Source organism: Labrus mixtus, chromosome 21 (genome assembly GCF_963584025.1).
Source record: "Labrus mixtus chromosome 21, fLabMix1.1, whole genome shotgun sequence".
Lineage (NCBI taxonomy): Eukaryota > Metazoa > Chordata > Actinopteri > Labriformes > Labridae > Labrus > Labrus mixtus.
In genome coordinates this window covers 6,049,958-6,070,625 of record NC_083632.1, presented here as the reverse complement: position 1 = coordinate 6,070,625, position 20,668 = coordinate 6,049,958, and the positions used below count along the sequence as shown (strand labels likewise).

Genomic DNA, 20,668 nt, shown 5'->3' with positions numbered 1-20,668 from the left:
TTTTAATGGCTCACAAACACACACACATCCTCACATTTTGGAATTAGTTACTCCGGCCTGGACACATCTATAAAATATCGGAGTTTATAGCCAGAAAATCATTACACCCCATTTTAATGGTGTTACTATGTCGCCCTCTGCTGGTTCGGTATGTTAATTGCGTAACACGTTTTGCCCTGATAGAAAACGCCGCACTGTGATTGGTTGAGTCCCCTTTCCTTTTAGATATGGTGCATTCACTGGCAAATGGAAATATGAGTGTTTCTACTTGAACCCGCTACAAAATATATGTTTTAAAATAAGTAGTTCAGATGAGAAAGCTCAGATTTTCTGTGCGTAGACCTTTTCATGAGTGTTTTTTCACATTATAGTGTAATGTATAATAATTGATTGACAAAGTGTTGTTTTTATAATTCCTTGCCTTTTCTTTATAGTTGTATATCAATTTTGAGAATATACACAGACTTGTATTTTTAATTTTTTTATAATAGTATCATAAAGAAAGGTCATACATACACTTTCGCAGAAAATTTACGTTATTCTAAAGTCGACTTTAAGGCACTCGAAAAAAAATGTAACGGCATTTTTATGATTTCCAACCCTACAAATCGGAGTTATTTTGAATACCTGAACGCAGCATCAGTATCGATCGTTGCACTTCACATCAAGCATCTCCGCACGACACAGGGCTCACAGGCGACAGTTACATTGTTTGAATGTGTATGAAAGAGTGAACAGCAGCAGACATCATGACCATAAGGAACACTCTTCGTGATCATGGACAGAGGTATCGCCCACGGATGGCTTGTCTCAAGAAGGTAGGCTGTTATTTTACATCAGAGATGTATGCTCAGGTTTGCAGACGATACCTGCACACGCATCTGTTGATATGTCAGGTACACTGATTCTCCAAACCCAATGCTTGGGCTGTCTGCAACCTCACAAACATCTTCTAATGGCATTTGCATATAAAAACAGCGTAGCTTTTAAAATTGATGTCCAGGTCCTGGTTTCCCTGATGTTTGTATAAGATGATTTTTTGTTGAACAATTTTGCAAAATAACAAATCTTACAAGATCCACTTGGACGACATAATGAGTTCAGGAAAAGCAACACAACAGATGAGAGATATTTATTAAAAAAAATCAGTTGAAATCTTTATTGTTAAGAATTTACAAGATAATACAATTTCAAAACAACAAGTATTTAGAAAAATATGCAACACCAAAAGCCATCAAAACACTCAGGTATAATTTAATTGCATGCATCTGTCTGTCAAACTACATTTTCAATTCTTGCATGTTGCAACCTTATCACAGTGATAAGGTTGTTCTGTGTAATAAGCATTAAGCCTGGATCAGTATCAGTGTGTCCATCCACACTAACCAGCCGCTGGAGAGAAGTTAAGCCAGACACTGAGTGTTACAAACAACAAAGTGGGGCATGATTCATCATCTCGTATTTGATCAGTTTTCTTCAGGAGTGGGATATTAATCACAGAGAAGCACCATTTGGAAGTGTTTTTCAGGAAATAATTAGGTAAACAGCTCCCTCATTTGTTATTTTATCAGATACTATTAACCCCAGATCTAATATTCTTAATGTCCCACTCTCCATGCTCACAGACAGCTCATGTCATTTCAGAGAACCTTGTGTTTCGGTGCATGAAAGCCAACTATGGTGCACCTCTGCAATTGAGCTAATTGTCTCTCCAGGATGACTTCAAAGCACAAAGCCACTTTAAACAGGCCCAGGAGTCATCTGTACACACACACACACACACACACACCATTCTTTCTCTTTTGCGCACACAAACTGAATTAATGTCCTGCCTTGCTTTCCAGTACACACCTGAGCTGTGCATGGGATCTGCTGTGGCAGCTGTGGGATCAGCTGATATGATAACTAAAGAAACAGTTTACAGAGCAGTGAGTCACAGCGAACCTCCCACACAAGCAGAACAAAGGCAAGAGATCAGGTCATGAAGCAAACGATTATTCACCTCATGCCCTGTTTCAATTCAATTTTAAAGCTCCATTGCAAAGTCGTTTTGGGACTTAAAAGCTGAACTCTTAAATACCCAACACTGTCTAATAGGAAGTGTTAATTACAATGTTTGACAGAGAGACTTCATTTCCCATGGGGACAATTTGCCTCAAATCTTGGAGAATCAAATGACCATATTCAGCCATTTTCATATGAAGTCATACTCAGTATAGGAAGCTCGAGTCAAGTCCCTTAATAATGCCAAATTGCTATTTCCAGGTTGTTGTGTAGATTCAGGGTATAAATATTTTAGGGTAAAAACATTCTTCATTTTTGTCAATCACTTTTTCTGTTACCTTGTGCACTTTGCGTTGCAATTTAATTTGTCTGAAATGTGCTATATAAATAAAGTTTATTTGATTGATCTCACAATTGCTATCAGCGCACTTTCAGACTGATCAGCAAATGACAAATTGCACTGTCAAAATCCAAATGGAAACCTGGTCATATCTTAAGACATGTGGGTGAAAGCTAATGCTAAGCTACATTTGGTAGTTTTACACAAATAGGAAACGCTTACATTCCTTGCAAACATAACATTTGTCACAAATTGCTTCTAAAGATTGATGATGTTAGCTTGAAACAAATAACTAATTAACATCTTACGAACTCAAGTGATGTTAGCTAACATAATATTATCAAGGAATTGCTTGATTCTCAGATATTTTGACGTAATGTTAGCTTGAAACAAATAGCTTACATGGTAACTAGCTTACATTTGCTTACATTAGGCCATGTAATTTCGAAATTGCTTAAATACTTTAGCTATTGTCTTTAGCTAGCTAAAGTTAATAAAAGCTTGATATTGCGATGAACGACAACATTAAGTAAACTAGGAACAACTTTATAGTTTTGTTCTTTCTAGCTTATGTAATGTTAGCTTACATAATCAGTGTTTCCCCTGCCATTATATTAGGGGGGCGGGCCGCCCCCCTAATATAATGGTAGGAAATCAGGTCGGAAATCAGGGAAATAAGTCATTTAAGGATACCTTTCCGATAGAAAAGGACAGCTGTCCGTAAAAGTAACCCACGAACACCAAGATTCCTTCAAGTGTTTGTTTCGGCATGTCGGCGTGTCCCCCCCACCCCCAACGCTGTAAACCTAGGGGAAACACTGATAATGTTATCCTGGAAGTGAATGCTGTTGTCTTAAGTTAGCTAAAGGTAGCTAAAGGCAAATTAGTAGCTAACATAATCTAATGGTATAGCTTGGAACAAATAGCTAATGTACTAGCTCATTAACATTATGTTGGCCTATAATGTTTTGTAGGAATTGCTTTAATAGTTTTAGTTGTTGTCTAAAGAAAGTCTTAATTTCTTTGCGATCATAATGTTACGAACTTTAACTTACAAACTAGCAATTGTAAAGTTAGCTTATCGGTTTTTAATTTAGTATTTGTTTGAATGCCAGGGTTAGCTGTTGTCTAAAGGTAGCTTAAGACAAAAATATGGATCATGTTCCTTGATAAAATAACGTACTATTAGCTTTAAAATATCTTGTAATGTCATATACTTTCTAAGTCATCGGAAATGCTTACTGGTTTGGCGCGCTGGTGGCGCAGTGGTTAGTGCGAGCGTCCCGTGTATGGAAGCTTCAAATCCCACCTGTATGTCCTTTCCTGCATGTCATTCCCCACTCTCTCTCCCTGATTTCCAACTCTATCCACTGTCTCTCAAATAAAGGCACAAAAAGGCCAGAAATAAAAAAAAAATTTTAAAAGGAAATGCTTGCTGGTTTGAGCTGTTGTTTACCTAGAAATATGGCCAGATCCACCCTGAGATTTTCATTATCGATTGTCTTTTTTGGTACTAAATTATTGAGAAGGGCTGAAATGATATTGACCATTAGGTACTGCTTACATGTTGGGCTAGTTCAACATTAAGACAGGATTTGATAGCTTCTCACCCTGAGCTCAACCTCAGAGGCAAAAGATCTAAAGTAGGTGCTAATCTTTCCCCAAGCCTTCATTAAAAACAGGTTAGCGGTGATGTTGTGCATGATGACAATGATAACTATTGTCATCACCATTATGTATTGTGCATCCTTTTATATCCACAAGTTACAATATGTTCTGCTCTAGTTCCCCCCCCAATAAAGCTGGCCACAAAAACCTGTTGTCAAAGCAGTCTGTTTGCATGTTGAACCTGTGCCCACGACTATTCTACTTATAGTCAGTTGCGATGGTAACCTCTTCTTGTATCTTCTCCACCCTTACTATTTTCCTTTTGCAGGCAGAGAAGGTGGTGCTGGAGATGCAGGACCCCAAAACAGGAGTGAAGTCACAGCCTCAGAGACTGGTTATCACAACGATACCACACGCTATTACTGGTAAAGACACACAAAGACAAATACACATACACTTACATAGTAGTACACACTTAATGTAATTCAGCTGCCAGTTGAGTGATTGTGCCCGCATAGCCTCAGTGTAAGATACCGAAGCTGTGGTATCCTCAAACTAGAGAGCTACAGATTTAATCTCCATGACAACCCCCACGGTCTCGGAGTCATGGAGAGAGAAAAGTAGGGGGTGATGGAGGAGGAGGAGGAGGAGGAGGAGGAGGAGGATGATTGAGTGGGAGAGAGGAGGGAAAGAGCAAGAAATAGAGATAGAAACAGGAGGAAAAAACAAGAGAAACAGCAACAAAGAGGTGAAGGAGGAGGGAAGAGGAAACCCAGACTGTTGCGTCCTTTGCGAGCTCTGAATCCAGGCAGGTTAAAACAGCTGAATGAATTCTACAATTCTTCAATTCACTTAGCAGACGCTTTTATCCAAAGCGACGTACATCAGAGAGTAAGTACAACACAAGCAAGGATCTAGAAAAAAGGGAACAATGTCAGTAAGAGCAAACGATCAGCTTTGAGTCCGATTGGACACACAGGTGCTGACAGGAAGTGACCAAAGGCAACAACATTGATGGCAGTTCTTGAGAGCTCTAATCAGTATAGAAACCATCTTATAAGTCGTCGTTATCAAACAAAAACAATCGTCATTACCATCATCATCATCAATAATATGGAGACCATCATCATTAAGGTCGTAGGTGTTCATGAAAGAGCTGGGTCTTTAGCTTTTTCTTAAAGGTGCAGAGGGACTCTGCAGATCGAATAGAGTTTGGAAGTTCGTTCCACCACCGGGGGGCGACAGAGGAGAAGAGTCTAGTCAGAGACTTAGGACCCTGTTGTGAAGGTTGGATCAGACGCCTTTCATTGGCAGAGCGTAGTGGGCGGGGGGGAGTGTAGACCTGGATGAGAGAGTTAAAGTAAGGAGGAGCCGTCGCTGTCGCTGTTTTGTAAGCGAGCAGGAGAGTTTTAAATTTGATGCGAGCAGTAACTGGGAGCCAGTGTAAGGAGATGAACAGCGGCGTGACATGTGCTCTTTTAGGAAGGTTGAAGACCAGTCGTGCTGTTGCATTTTGTATCATTTGCAGGGGTTTGATAGTGCATGTAGGATGACCTGCCAGTAGAGAGTTGCAATAGTCAATGCGTGATATCACAAGAGCCTGTACCAGGAGCTGTGTAGTGTGTTCTGACAGGTAAGGTCTGATCTTCCTGATGTTGTACAGGGCAAATCGACATGACCGGGCAATCGAGGCTACTTGAACCTTAAAAGTTAGCTGGTCATCAATCATGACACCCAGGTTCTGGGCAGACTTTGTGGGCATGAGTTTGGTTGTTCCAAGCTGGATATTGATCTGTGGTTGCATAGAGGGACTGGCTGGGATGACAAGGAGCTCAGTCTTTGAAAGGTTGAGTTGAAGGTGCCGTTCATTCATCCATTTATAGATATCAGCACGGCATGATGAGATTCTTGCAGAGACTGGAGACAGGAATAGCTGGGTATCGTCAGCACAGCAGTGGTATGAGAAGCCATGAGAGCGGATTATTGAACCAAGTGAGCTTGTGTATATGGAGAAGAGAAGGGGACCAAGCACTGACCCTTGAGGTACCCCTGTGGATAAGTTGTGCGCTTTGGACACTTCTCCCTTCCACGACACGCTAAAGGATTGCCCAGAGAGGTAGGACACGAACCAGCAGAGGGCAGATCCTGAGATGCCAAGTTCAGAGAGCGTGTATAAGAGGATTTGATGGCTGACTGTGTCAAAGGCAGCAGACAGGTCTAGCAGTAATAGAACTGAGGACTGACCCGCAGCTCGTAGCGATTCTGTTACTGACAGATTCAACCGAGAAAACATGCACTCTCGACTCCTTACCACTCATCCTCTTCTTTTTAATCTCCTCTCTTAATTCCTTTCTGTCCTTGTCCTTTAACTTTCTTCTTTCTTTTCTAAACCCTTTTAATTTTTGCTGCTTTTCTCTTTTTTTGTCTCCTTCAAAAAATTTGCTCTCCTTTCTTTATTGCCTCTCCTTCCTTCTTCCTTTCCTTTTTATGTCTCCTCTCCTTTCCTCTTTTTCTCTTAAGTCATCTTTCCTCCGCTTCTTTCCTTCTTTTTTATTTCCTTTCTTCTCTTCTCTTTCTCTTCTCTGCTCTTCCCTTCCCTCAATGTCTTTTATTAGCTTTGTCTCCTTTTTCTTAATTCTTTCTCTCCTCTCCTCTTTCCTTCATCTGTCTCCAACCCTTTCTTTTGTATTGTCTCCTCCTCTTATCTGTCCTTAGTTCCTCTCATTCCTTTTTTTTTTGTGTTTCCTTCCCTCTTCTTCTCTTCTCTCCTCCTTTTTTTTTCCTTTTTTTAATTCCTTTTCATTGTTTGTCTCATCTCTCTTCTTCACTTATATCCTTGGCTCTTTCCTCTTCTCATTTCCTTCCCTGTCTTTCTCTCCTCTCTTCCCTACATTTCTAACCTTTTCTTTTCTTTTTATTTTCATTCTTATGTCTCCTTTCCTCACCTCCTTTCCATCTCTCTTCTTGTATTCTATTGATTTTCCTATTTTATCCTTATCATCTTTTCACATCTCATTTACTCTACTCATCTTTACATTTTTGCTCCTTTGTTTCCTCTCCCTCCTTTCCCTTTTCTCTCCTTGCCTCATTGCCTCCTTCTTCTACCATCTTATCCACTGCTCTCTTGTTCTTACTTTTCTCTCCTCTTTTCTCCACTTTTAGAGCCTGACCGATATAGAATTTTTGGTGACGATACTGATATTAGGGAGAGAAAAAAAGTCTGATACCGATATATAGACCGATATCTTTCTTGGATCTTTTAGTGATCTCCAGAGATCGATAAATATTGATATAAACACATATTTATTGCATTAATTCCTCAAACGCAGTTACCAAACACTTCAAGTCAATATTTTTTTACATTTATCGGCCAAAATAACAACACAAATTTTTACTTAGACATTTACAATTATAAAAAAATAAGATATATAAAAATAAATAAAACCCGTAGCTATATCTGCAAACTAGGGAGGTAAAATTAGCCGATACAGATAGTCATGTGACATGCAAATATTGGCCAATATTATCGGCCAGCTGATTAATTGGTCCGGCTCTCCTCCCGTTTTTCTTATCCTTTAGTATCCACAGACTTCCTTTTCTCCCTTCTCCTCCTCCCCTTCCCTCCATCTGTCTTCCTACATTAGCGATAGATCCTCTCAGGGTTTTGACGCAGACACTCATGGCGTGTTGGAGGGGGTCTGACATTTGGATGCATACAACCACCCACCTACATAATGACACACAGACACACACATCACTTGTTTCTCGATGTTCGTCCCCAGAGCTGCTTATTTTGTCACCTCTGCCTCATCATTTCCGTCTTTTTCCTCAGGTGAAGACATAATTGCATGGTTAGCGGACAGATTTCAAATAGATGCACAAGGTAAGAGATGAGTCAGCTCAAGTCTAACTCTATGTCCTTTTAAGTAATTACTATTGGCCCTGAACTTTTCTTTGAGGTGAACATCAGCAGAAACGTCACACAGGCTGTTTAAATCTCGCTGCTCTTTATTTCTCTTCTTCTTCAGAGGCAAAGAATTTGGGCACCATGCTTGTGGCGTTAGGATACATCTACCCTATTCAAGACCATAAACGCTTAGTGATCAAACCAGATGCATCTCTTTATCGCTTCCAGGTAAACACACCACACTACCAAAACCTCAGCAAAAAACATCAGATACATACAGCTTTCTTCCAAACCTAGTTCTAGGCTTGTTTCCGGTTGTTGCACTATTGACAGGAAATGTTATCAGAATCAGAATCAGAAATATTTTATTAATCTCAGGTGGAAATTTGGTTGTTACTGTTGCTCTTCAACACAATGCAGCAGTAGGAAATCTATAAATAATTTAAGATGTAAAAATGAAATAGAATAGAGATAATAAAATAAGCAATAAAATATGAAATAAGTACCAAGTAAGATAAGATAATAAGCTATGTACAAAGCACAGTGACTTAAGATAAAAAATAATATTTACAATTATGAATATACACAATGAGCTGTGTTAAACAGATATTGCATATTGATAATGGTCAATATGACAATATTTGACCGGTTTGCAGACAGATTGCACAGGTTCAAGGTTAAATAAATAAGTCCAGGTTAATAGTCCAGTGTCCAAGTGTCTGACTCTTAAAGGGGCCATGTTCAATTTTTAGCCACTAGTAGCAGTAATGAGCAATATATATATTTTATTTACTGTTTTTGTTTTATTCCCAACAAAAACAGTTGAAAGACATCTAACAATAAACACCACTGATCTCGAAATATTTTAAAAATTAAGCGACTCAGCTGCCTATAGGAAGACAAAAGTATCTAATAGGTTTGTAAGACTGCAACAATATTTTTTAAAAAGTATGTTTAGAAGAATCAAAGCATGCTGATTTTAGTTTCAGTAACAGATGTGGAAATCCTACAATTCTCCTTTGATGTAAAAAAAGGAGAAGTCTTCAAAAACACCTGGGAGAACATCACTGACTATTCAAACACATTTGAGGTTTCCTAGGTTTGATTATAGGAAAACGAGGTACTGCACCTTTTTTTAAAATCACATTTCAATGAATGGACAGAATTAAAGACCGGTCGTCCCTGCCGATGAACCTATGAGACAAGAGAGCTCGGGAGCTCCCACGAGAGCATGTGGTTAGTAACTTACATAGAAGATGAAGATGTACAAATAGTGACATGCAGAAATACAGGCAGCAGAGCTTTTAGAACATGTTTTATCTGCAAAATGAGTCAAAAGTCATTTATTCAAGCGTAAAGTTTGTTTTTCATAAAGGAGGGATCAATGAATCTTTAAAGAGGAGCTTAGTTTGTGTAAACTTCATATTTTCTACTCCCTATGAAAAGAGAAGTTACCACAATGTGAGACTCTTTGCTATTCATTTTTTTTGATCTATAACTTTAAATGAGTCTTGCTTTGGTTTCCAGCGTTTAACAAACAAATCCAACAGTTCTCTTTGTGTTTTGTGTCTTTTGTCCTTTGCAGACACCGTATTTCTGGCCGGCACAGCAGTGGCCTGTCGAGGATACAGATTACGGTGAGCAAAAAAACAGTTTAAAAACATTTATTTCTGACCTCTATTCCTTAGTTAACACTCTTTCCTGTTCTGTTTATTGAAGCGATATATCTGGCAAAAAGAAACATACGTAAGAAAGGCCTCCTGGAGCTGCACGAACAGGTGAGGATGACACACACACACACACACACACACACACACACAGAGAGACCTGTGACTAAGACATTTGGTTTTGCTGGAATTTCCTCAGACGTTACTTTTGTGTCCCCAGGAGCAATATAACCGTCTTCACAAGTGGATGAATCATAAATGGGATTTCATAGTGATGCAGGCAAAAGAACAGTACAGGTGGGTGTGAAATGAAACACAGCGACAGCACTCGCTTTAAAGATCCTGAAGGTGTTACAATGCTGTGTGTTTGTGGGATTTTTTTTTTTTTTTTTTAAAGAGCTGCAAAGGAGAGGAAGAAACCAGACCGTGTTGTGTTTGAGTGCCAGGAGAGAGCGTACTGGGTGGTTCACAGACCTCCGGTGAGAAGAAACACACACACACACACAAACACACACACACAGATAGTCATCAGACACACACAGGATGTAGCTTCATGTAGGTATCAGTGGATTGACAGCAGACAGAGAGGCCTGCAGAATAAATTGCCCTCCACCTCTTTACTTCCCCAGGTTATCTAATTATCTCCACCCATGATGCCTCATTACCATTACATGTCCAGTCAGGGGAAAAGGGCACGTCTGATTAATATTTCACACTGCGTAGGAGAAAGTAGCGCAGAGGTTTGCACCTTGTGCTCGCGACAGCGTGAGTCTTGAGTTTCCTGAGGGATTACTGATAGACCCTCAGTCCCTGAAGGACGCCGCTTCACCGTGAGACATTTTTGTTTGTGGGAATTTTTAATGGTTTCAAGTTGTTTTGGGAACACAATCCACTGACATGTTAATGCAGGTGCCCTGCTTCATTACATCAGCATTAGGACTACACAAAGAATCATGTTTCATGTTTTTTTTTTCAACTTTGAGCATTCACAATAAACACATTTTATGTGAACCAGTACTGGTTTCTTTCTCCACATGTGTACATTTTACACATTGGTTGGAGGCCTGGGTATGACAGCCATTCTTTAACAACATCAACAATGAACCTGGCCGTGTCGGTTAGATTTATTATGGTTTTTAAAAGGGTCATATATATAAAGATAGAGATTAAAACTGTGGGCCTGATTCACTAAAGGTTTGCGTGTGTTAAAATGTATAAACTTGATATCATCCACAAACAAATGTGCAAACTGATCCACTAACGACACACACTGAGGATTGCGTCTCTCAAATGTGCAAAACAACAAGCATTGTCCATTTAGTACGTTTGCCTCAATGAATATGCAATTTGGGGCGTTTCTTCCCTAGTGTGCAAAATGCTGCTTAATTTGGTACATGCATTGAGATTTACCGAGCCTGAAAGAAATTGCAGTGATTTTGACGGTGTCTGAGTTTAACACCTTTGAAAGGAAGTTGCTAATCCAGGAGCCCAGTGTTACGTACGGAGGCTGAGACATAGGCACAATAAAAGAAGGCGTAAACCAGTAAAACATGCAAAAGCCTTATTTATATACTACCACCTCCACAAGATTTGCTCCTGTTATCATTCACTCAATTTTTCTTAGTTGATCCCCCGCAAACATGCACACCAACCAAATGTGCAATTTCTTTCGGAGTGAACACACAATTTAGTACTCTTTACTTGGCGTCTGAGTAAATCAGGCTCAGGTGAGTTTGAGCTAGTAAGCACTCTTTGATCACCTTGTTGCTGATGACTTATGATGAATGGTTCATATATTTTGTGATTCCTTTATTGATGTAAATTGTTGTTAAGTGTTTTATGTCTGAAACCCTGTACTTGTGCTGCTGCCTGTCTTGGCCAGGACGCTCTTGTAAAAGAGATTTTTCATCTCAATGAGACTTTTTCCTGGTTAAATAAAGGTTAACTTAATAATAATCATTATACTAAACCATGTAATGGTTCATGCATATTTTTCTCATATCCTGCAGGCCAAATAACCACGAGGCCAGATGTGTAATGATCTCTAAATTCCCCTCATTCAGCAGGAACATAGAGCTCATTTGTTCAGAAAGACAAAGTCAGATTTCTATCTCATTTATGAATCATAATCAGGGTTTGGGCTTATGCTAAGTACAGTTTCAACTAAGTACTTTGTTATATTTGCAACAGTGAATTACATTAAATCGTTTACACATGACTGCTCCTCTCGTTGTCTCAGATGGTCTTGAAAAGTGTGACAGCAGCCGAGGATTAGCATTTTTTAAAACGGCCGTCTGCTTTCATTAATTAGCCAGTTGGTATTCACACATTGTGACATTTGTTTTTGTGTTTTTGTGTGTAGCCAGGGACAGTGAGCGGGATGGACTACGGACTTGATCGCAGAATAGATCCTAACGGGGATGAGGTAACAGGTGAGTCCCTGCATGACCTTTATGAACATAAATCCTGACCCCGATCAGCTTATATTCAATAAGAGGATTGAATGCAGACAGTATATCCAGGAGCAGTATAGGCTACTTATCATCTCTTTGCTTCTCCTGTCTGCTGTTTCATTATCTAACTCATCTTTTACTAACATGAATTCTCTCTTTCTTTTCTCTTTTCTTCTCCTCTGCAGGCATTTCTCCTGGCCTTCTTTTAGTATTCAGAACTCCTGCAAAAAAAAACCTTTCCACCTCCTTTTTACAGGACAAAATACATTCTCTTAGTCCTAACCGTTACCTTGACTACCAGAAACAACATCTTTAACCCTCAATCTAACCCAAACATAAACCTTGTTCCAACCCTCAGGGGGAACTCTAGTGATTTTTAACTCTCAGTCTGTTGTCAACACGTCTTACTGTCTATGTAAAGGAAGTTGTATGAGCCTTTTTCTGCCACCAGGTGGTGCTGTCTTGTGTGTGATAATATCTTTAAGTGATGTTATTAAAGTACATGCCAATTTCGGATAAATCACAAACTCACAATGATTTTTGAAACAATAAAGTACAACCCAGTTTCATTATTTGTCTAAGTAGATAATTGTTTTTTAGAATTTGAATAAATCTTTAAAGTTATCTGTAACTTAACATTTAACATTTAACACACTTTCTTCCCTCAGGTAAAAACTCCTGACTATTACGAGAGAATTGTGAGTGCTGTTGTTCCGGTTACATTTTTCCTCTTGAGTGAAAAGTTGTGTACCTAGCAGGTATCCATGGAGACGTGTAACAACCGTCACCTCCCTTTCTGCTTCCTGTAGATGATCTTCACGCAGCAGTCCATCATGAGGCCCAGAGTCAAGTCCTCCGTGTCCATTGGCGCGTAAGCTATAGTCCGTCATGTTCACAGTGCACCCTGCACTTCATCTCTGCGGACAGTGCAAAAGTCACATGATCGATTGTTAATGTCGTCAGCAATTCGAGACATGAGAAAATACATTTTAAAAGAGGACTTAAATTACTCCTAAAGAAAAAGTGTCAAATATCATAAATTGGAGGGCTGCTGTGCTTCAGTGGCAGAGTCGGTTGTCTCTCAACCGGAAGGTCGGGGGTTCGATCCCCAGCTCCTGCAGCCACATGTCCGATGTGTATTTGGGCAAGACACTTTTTGAAAGTACAATCCTCCACATGCTCTTCAAATAGCCTCCATTGCTTTTTTCTAATTGAGTTCAAACGTGAGTTTACTGGTGAGGAGGTGACCTCATCATTTAAGTTATGTCTTCTCTGCATCATTATCTGTGATTTAATCGTTATTGTCTTCGGTCACTATATAAGCTTTTTGCTCTTTTCTGGTAGGTTGGTGAAGTACTGTGCCACCTACAACAGCCACGACCCTTTCCTCTCCAAGAGTTTCCCCAGCAACCCCTGGCTCACCGATGATGCCACATACTGGACCTTGAACATGCCCAAGTGAGTCAGCTGAGGATGATCCATTATTGATGTTTTATTCATTGAGGTTCAACCGAAGGTTAAATGTTAAGTTAATTTATTTCTGTGTGTGTGTGTGTGTGTGTGTGTGTGTGTGTGTGTGTGTGTGTGACAGTGTGGAAATGCCGACTAAAATGCGCGTGGAGAGGTGGACGTTCAGCTTCGGAGAGCTGCTGTCAGACCCCCGAGGACGAAATGATTTCAGACTCTTCTTGAAGAAAGAATTCAGCGGTACGATTTTTTTTTCTTTTGAATTCAAATATTCCCCCCCCCCCCCCCCCCCCCAAAAAAAAGTGGTATGTGAAACAGCACTGAGGTCTTCTTGTTGTAAAGTTGCTTCACTATCTGTTTTTTTTTTAACATACTGTATGCATGCCTACAGATTCTTAGAGAATTTTAGGCATGCTGTCCCTGAAATCTTCCTTATGTTGCATGTTCATACTCGCACCTCATAGCGAGAGACTATCCCTGTCGGACAGGAGGGGAGGGACCTCAGAAGGCAAGACATGACTAGAAAAAAAATAGAGTTTGAAGTATAATGTGCATTTTTTTATATCTCTTTATATCCCTGCTATGTGACACATTCACACTTTCAACAAAAGAGCAAAAGAACAACACACTGGGGACTGAAAACACAATGAAGCAGCTTCATTATGTGCACAGAGATCACATCGTTAATGAGCAAACGGTCTAAGGTCTTGCGTCGGCCGGAGGATTTAAATGTCACCGTCCCCTCCTGCTCACTCGTTCCTGAATATTTCCTGCCACGTTCTCACATCAGCTCACCCCAACGACATGTGGACATTTTACAAGCAGGGTTGGAGAACAGATTCTGTGATTCTGTTGATTCAGATTCTGCTCAAGCTGGTTCTTTAAGAAAGTTTTTCAGGAGTTTTATGTGAGTGTGAAAACACCAACAATGGTTAAATTATCGACAACTTTTGTATCCACTCGACGGGGCTAATCAGAGTTATTCTCTCATCATTTTCTTTTTCTGTTCGGATCCTTTTCAGGAGAGAACTTGGCTTTCTGGGAGGGCTGTGAAGACCTGAAGTGGGGCGCAGCTGCGACGATGAGAGAGAAGGCAGAGCAGATCTACAAGTAATGTTTCAACTCATACCGCATGTCCGACATTTAAGACGTCGGTGACAAATGTAAATAACAAATACTAAGGTCTTTTAACTGCTTTTTGTAAAGTGTCTCGAGATAACACTTGTTGCGAGTCGAGTCGACGCTATACAAATAAAGATTGAAAGATTGAAATGTGAAAATACAAAAGAGGTTGGAGATGTTATGAAATCAATCAGCCAGGTATTAATCATAAAGTATCAGGATTTTATTGAATACCTGGGGATGGTCAATCAAAAATAAAGGGGCGGAAAAATCCAAAATTCTCTGGTTACATTTTAATTTTCAGGTTTTATGTGAGATCTGGCTGTTTCATCTAACTTTTCCTTATTCTTTTACATGATTAAAAACTGAAGATGTGTGAGCTTGGGACGTTTTTCAGTTGAATCTTTAGTGTAAAATTGAAAACTAAATTCTAACTATTGCTATCTGATATTTGTAGTGCTGTAAAATATATAAAGTGGTATGAAAGATGATAATCAAGTGAAGTAGAAGGATCCTATTTGAGATCATGTGTGTAGTGACATTTAAGTGTTTTGACGTCTTTATCACGATTCTCCTGATCCCAGGACATTCCTGGCTCGTGGCGCTCCTCGCTGGATAAACATCGATGGAAAGACGATGGAAGTCACGGTGAAAGGCCTGAAACACCCGCACAGATACGTGCTGGACCCGGCCCAAACTCACATCTACATGCTCATGAAGAAGGTCAGTGAACTCCCCCAGCAGGTGGCTTCAAAAACAAGATTGACGATGGCGCCCTGTTTTCACACATGCTCCTGCTCAGCTTGACCAAACACCTCCGATTCATGCTGTGTGTGTGTGTGTGTGTGTGTGTGTGTGTGTGTTGCAGGACTCATACGGCCGGTACTTGAAATCGCCTGTGTTCAAGGACACTCTGAAGAAGGCGATATGTCCTGAAGAACACAAGTTTAGGTAAAAGACGACTTTTAATTCATGTTCATGTTTAATTTAAAAAAGTTTTTTTTTTTACTTTCCCAGCTGTCGTTGGGAATTTAACAAAACTGAAATCATATGAAAGGAACTAAAAAAGACGCAAATGATGCCTATGGATTGACACTGGTTGAGTTTTTACCTCCTTCCTCTTCTTCATTCCTCTTCCTCCTTTTTATCTTTCTCTGCATATTTCTCCCTTCTATCTTCTTTTCCCTCGTTTGTCTTTTTCAACATTTCTAATTCCTGTTTCTTTTTTTTTTTTTTATCCCTCAGTGACGCCCAGCTGGAGCAGAATGCGAGGACCAGACGGCCCAGTCTCAGCCCAATCGTGCTCCGCCAGCAGGAGCAGGAGCAGAAGGCCAAGATGGCCGCCAGTGTCGACATCACACAGGTCATGAGCAAACTCAGCAAGCAGGGCAAGGAGGTCCCGCCGCCTCCTCCGCCTCGCCCCCCTACTAAGAAATAAACATGTGGCGTCCAGTTATACCTACGAACCAGCCATTTTATTTCATTGGCATATTTATTTGAGTCATTTAAATAGAAGCTGTAGTTTTTGTTTTCGAGACTGGACGGTCGATAGAAACAATGGAGAGAGAGAGAGTGGGGAAGGGCATTTAAGAAAGGGACCTAGGCCGTCCGCTTGTAGGACTATAGCCTAGTCTATAGGCTACCATCGCCCCTGTTTACAGATTTGTTTCCTTTAAATCTGCAGAGCTTTTTAGCGTCTTTTAGCTAACTGTTTTGACTGGAGGATTTCTCAACATTAATGCTTTACTGCAGCTCTCGTAGGGTTTTTCTGAGCTGCACACTACCTGATCAGCAACAAGTGGAAGACAGACAAATCAGGCGCCTAGCTCGAACGAAGAGGTGTATTTTTTGCTGCTAACTAGCCAGAAATGTACCTAGGAGAGTGATCAATCAACTTAGACTGAGCACGGGATCACAAACAGGACTCCAAACGTATGCAAATGTTTCTCTATGTTTGCTGGATGTCAAAAAAAGAAGCTGTTGGAAATCAACTTAGTACGATCCAACAGGCACAGAAAAAACACCCACATTGTTACCATCTGTTCTCATTAATACATTTCTGTTCATTCAAGCTGTTGTTCATAATGTGTTGAACTCTCCATCTTCACTCACTCTGTCTGTCCTGTTTGTTTTCCTCTGTAAGTCATCAGTCATGAGCTAATAAAACACCCAGAAATCACCTCATGTTTATCTGTTTCCTTGAGTTGTCATTCAGTCTGTCTCTCTCTCTCTCTATCTCTCTCTCTCTCTCTCTCTCTCTCTCTCTATCTATCTCTCTCTCTATCTATCTATTTATCTATCTATCTATCTATCTATTTATCTATCTATCTATCTCTCTCTATCTATCTATCTCTCTCTATCTATCTATCTCTATCTATCTCTCTATCTATCTCTCTATCTATCTCTCTAGCTCTATCTATCTCTCTATCTATCTATCTCTATCTATCTCTCTAGCTCTATCTATCTCTCTATCTATCTCTCTAGCTCTATCTATCTCTCTATCTATCTATCTCTCTATCTATCTCTCTAGCTCTATCTATCTCTCTTTCTATCTATCTATCTATCTCTATCTATCTCTATCTCTCTCTCTATCTATCTATCTCTCTCTATCTATCTCTCTATCTCTATCTCTCTATCTATCTCTCTCTATCTCTCTCTATCTATCTATCTATCTATCTATCTATCTATCTCTCTCTCTATCTCTATCTATCTATCTGTCTCTCTACCTCTATCTATCTCTATCTATCTCTATCTATCTATCTGTCTATCTCTCCCTCTCTCTATCTCTCTATCTATATCTATCTCTCTATCTCTATCTATCTATCTCTCTATCTCTCCCTCTATCTCTCTATATATCTCTATCTATCTATCTCTCTCTCTCTATCTATCTCTCTCTCTATCTCTATCTATCTCTCTCTCTATCTATCTATCTCTATCTATCTCTCTATCTATCTCTATCTATCTATCTCTCTCTCTATCTATCTCTCTCTCTTTCTCTATCTCTCTCTCTATCTATCTCTCTATATATCTATCTCTCTCTCTCTCTCTCTATCTATCTCTCTATCTCTCTATCGATCTATCTATCATTTTGTCACATTGCCTCTTTATTTGTCTTGCTTTCTTTAATTTATTTTACTTATTCTTATTGTCATTACTCATTCATTTTTTCTTTTCTCAGTTATCTGTGTCTCTCTTCCTTTTAATATTTATTTCTTTCACCCTGGGAGTCTTTGCACCAAACATCTACATCTCCAGAAATGTGATGCACAATAAGTCATGTGAGTGATGTATTACAGGTCTTTATATTCTGTGTTTGAGACTGACAGAAAAATGAAAATCAACTTTTTTTTGGATTATTAGATAATTTTAACTCACTTTACAAGTAGTTAAAGTTCTCAAACTCACTTATTCAAAGGGTCAAGGTAAACTTAATTATCCCCGAGGGGCGATTTGAGGGAGCCTGATAAGTTATGAAGACTTTTGTAAGCTTTATTTTTATATTAAGAGAATTTAAGTAACTCTTCACAGTGTATTCTAAAGTCTTGTTACACATGTTATACTTTATAATCTGAGTCTTTATTGATTGTAATTGGAAGTGAACCCATCCTCTCTAATAGTAAGATGTATGATGACAGACCTAAAAGACACCAGCTGCTTATCAGTTCACATTTTATAAAACCCTTATGATGCATCACCATCTTCATTCATGTTGGCCGTAGGAACCCTCATGGCCAAGCGGCAACCTCCGGTACTGAAAAATTAAGAAAATGCAGAAGTGTAAAGTCCTGCAGTTCATTGAGTGTCCACTTGAGGCAGGCTCCAGGAACACTGGAAGTCCCATATATACCACAACCAAAACTGCCCGTTATTACAGCATAAATAAACATGTTTACAGCCTGGTACAAAAAACTGAATACGTCTGATTAGTTATTGTTTTTGTTAAACGGCTCTGTTTTGATTTTATGAATGATACGTGTTACCCATAGTTAGGCGCGTAGCTGACATGATTGACAGGTGGTCGTGATGTAACGGTTCATAAAGAGGCTTAGAACCCGCCTAAACTCTGACTCTAAGCCTGTCGTTACGTTGACTGAAAGTTAGGCTGAGACAGGATTTCCAGCATGGTGGCTGCTGCCGATGAGCCTCCAGAGCCCCCTGCAGTAACTCAGGCTTCGTCCATTAATATTTACAGTCTAAGCTCATTTGATTCTTTGGTTACCAACATTTTTTTAATAATTGAGAAAATGTTCCTAAATATTTTATATATAACATTTTATCAAACTTGTGTCTGTCGCTCTTTGACCTCACAGATCTGCCGCTTCACCACTCCCGTACCTCACCTTGCCGTCTACTCCGGCATCTCTGACTTCCCCTCCTGCAACGCCTCACCCTCCCTACCTTTCATGGCCAACACCCCGGTTTGTCCGTCCCCCATCAGCCTGGCCTTGGACAGCACGTCTGCGTCTGAGCGCCGCGCGGAGCCCAGTGAAGGCGACAGTGACGGGAACGCCGGGACTCGAGCCACGGTGGTCGGACACGTGTCCAAGTCCCGCATGGCGTTGTCCCTGCGGCGTCTGCTGAAGCGAGGCTGCACGCCCTCTAACATGTTCGCCAGCCTGTCGCCAAAATGCCACTCGGCTGCCGGGACGAGTAGCCGGATTCAGCCAATCAGCCCGGATCAGCCGAGTCAGGCTCCGCCCAGACGGATTGGCAAGTGAGTGATGAAACGGCTCGCCAAAAAAGTTGTTCATGAAATATCTACAACACACTTTTTATCTTTCAAGTTCACAGTTTTGAGCCAATCAAATCACTCTGCAGCTTTAAACACAATTTAAATAATAATAATTATTGTTAATAATAAATTCTAGACTTGATATGAGCATTGGAGACAGAAATGTTAAATCAATGCCCGTGTTCTCTTAGATACTTTTTACCACCCCTGAAAAAGGTGGTGCCCCATTTCTGCCCCCCCTATTCAAGAATTCTGGACACACCCCTGCTCACTGGTCCTTCAAAATAATTTGTATTTCTCACAGTTTCTTCCAGATCAAAGTGGACATTCCTCCAGAGTGTCGGATATACCCCATAGAGTCTGAGGACGAGGAGGAGGAGAACAGAGCTGCCTCTCGGGGAGGAGGGGTGGGAGCCAAAGAGATCATCTGCCCCTGGGAGAGCCTCACCCCGCAGAACGGGACAGGCTAACAAGCTAACAAGGCTAACAGGCTTACAGAATACGTTTGCACAGGTGTAAAAAGAAAAAAGAGAAGAAGAAGAAGAAGAAGAAGAAGAAGGTGTTTATATATGTGTGTAAGTGTGAGCTGGCAGATTGGTCGCATGTTTTCAATGGGATAAAAAAAAAAAAGATTCCTGATACAGAGCATGTAAGGGATTAAATGTGAAAACGTGGCCATGCTGTCACAAACAGGTCTAAAACATAAACATGAAACAGAGACACAAATCAGCCTGGAAGTCTTAGAGACGGCAGCAGGCTGAGCATCAACTTCACTTTAACTTCTTCATGTTATTTAGCATCAGACTGGAGGGCCTGAAGGTTTTAACATGCAGCAGTGAAAACACTAACTGTACTTTAACAGTCACAGTTTCCCTGAAAAAAAAAGAGCTAAAACGCAGCGTTTGAACAGTTATCACTCCACAGGGCTGTAACCAAGAGTTTACAAATGTGCCAGTTTAAAAATGCTGAGGTCCTTATCTTACACTGTAGCCCCTCTGTGCCAAAAAGTGTTTGACAAGTCAACAGAATAGACAGTTAAAGTGACTAATCAGCACTTTTTATTGCATTTTATTACTTCTAAATTTACAAATCAAGAATATTTTCCCTCAATGAAATCCGCCTTCACTCAGCCATGAATTGAATCTTGGCAAAGGGTATCCCATGATGAGTGTTTTATATGTAATTTTATAATAAAGACTCCCTCTCAGGTGGTTCAAACTACAAATACTAAAACAAATTCTAATTAGTTGAAGCTAAAAATCACTGAAGACATGACCTCTGCTGACACACAGACGTTGTTTTCAAATATGTTTTCATGTATTTGATGTTTGAAGGAACTGAAACAAGTGTTAGTTAGTGAGAACAAAC

At 40.0% G+C, this 20,668-nt stretch overlaps 1 protein-coding gene across 3 annotated transcripts; it reads left to right on the top strand.

Moving 5' to 3' along the window:
• The first annotated feature begins 571 nt into the window (after positions 1-571).
• LOC132955959 (regulator of G-protein signaling 9-like) lies at positions 572-20,007 on the top strand. 3 transcript variants are annotated; one of them, XM_061029066.1, is made up of 19 exons: positions 572-818; positions 4,281-4,377; positions 7,785-7,835; positions 7,981-8,087; positions 9,445-9,496; positions 9,579-9,637; positions 9,747-9,823; positions 9,924-10,005; positions 11,889-11,951; positions 12,648-12,677; positions 12,789-12,850; positions 13,324-13,437; positions 13,571-13,686; positions 14,469-14,556; positions 15,153-15,291; positions 15,437-15,519; positions 15,814-15,931; positions 18,879-19,282; positions 19,605-20,007. In XM_061029066.1, the coding sequence occupies exons 1-19, from the start codon at positions 750-752 to the stop codon at positions 19,768-19,770; spliced, it is 1,977 nt and encodes a 658-aa protein (XP_060885049.1). In that variant the 5' UTR covers positions 572-749; the 3' UTR covers positions 19,771-20,007. The 3 variants fall into 3 exon arrangements, with proteins under 3 accessions (XP_060885049.1, XP_060885050.1, XP_060885051.1); XM_061029067.1 differs by lacking the exons at positions 18,879-19,282; positions 19,605-20,007 and having other exon boundaries at positions 15,814-16,170; XM_061029068.1 differs by lacking the exons at positions 572-818; positions 4,281-4,377; positions 7,785-7,835; ... (2 more) ...; positions 9,579-9,637; positions 9,747-9,823 and having other exon boundaries at positions 9,986-10,005; positions 11,889-11,958.
• Positions 20,008-20,668: the final 661 nt, after the last annotated feature.

Bases quoted from the DNA above. Each gene is read 5' to 3' on its own strand.
- LOC132955959 (XM_061029066.1), top strand. From the start codon at position 750: ATGACCATAAGGAACACTCTTCGTGATCATGGACAGAGGTATCGCCCA. The intron at 15,520-15,813 runs GTAAAAGACGAC...TTTATCCCTCAG, and splicing joins CCTGAAGAACACAAGTTTAG to TGACGCCCAGCTGGAGCAGA. The intron at 15,932-18,878 runs GTCATGAGCAAA...TTGACCTCACAG, and splicing joins CCAGTGTCGACATCACACAG to ATCTGCCGCTTCACCACTCC.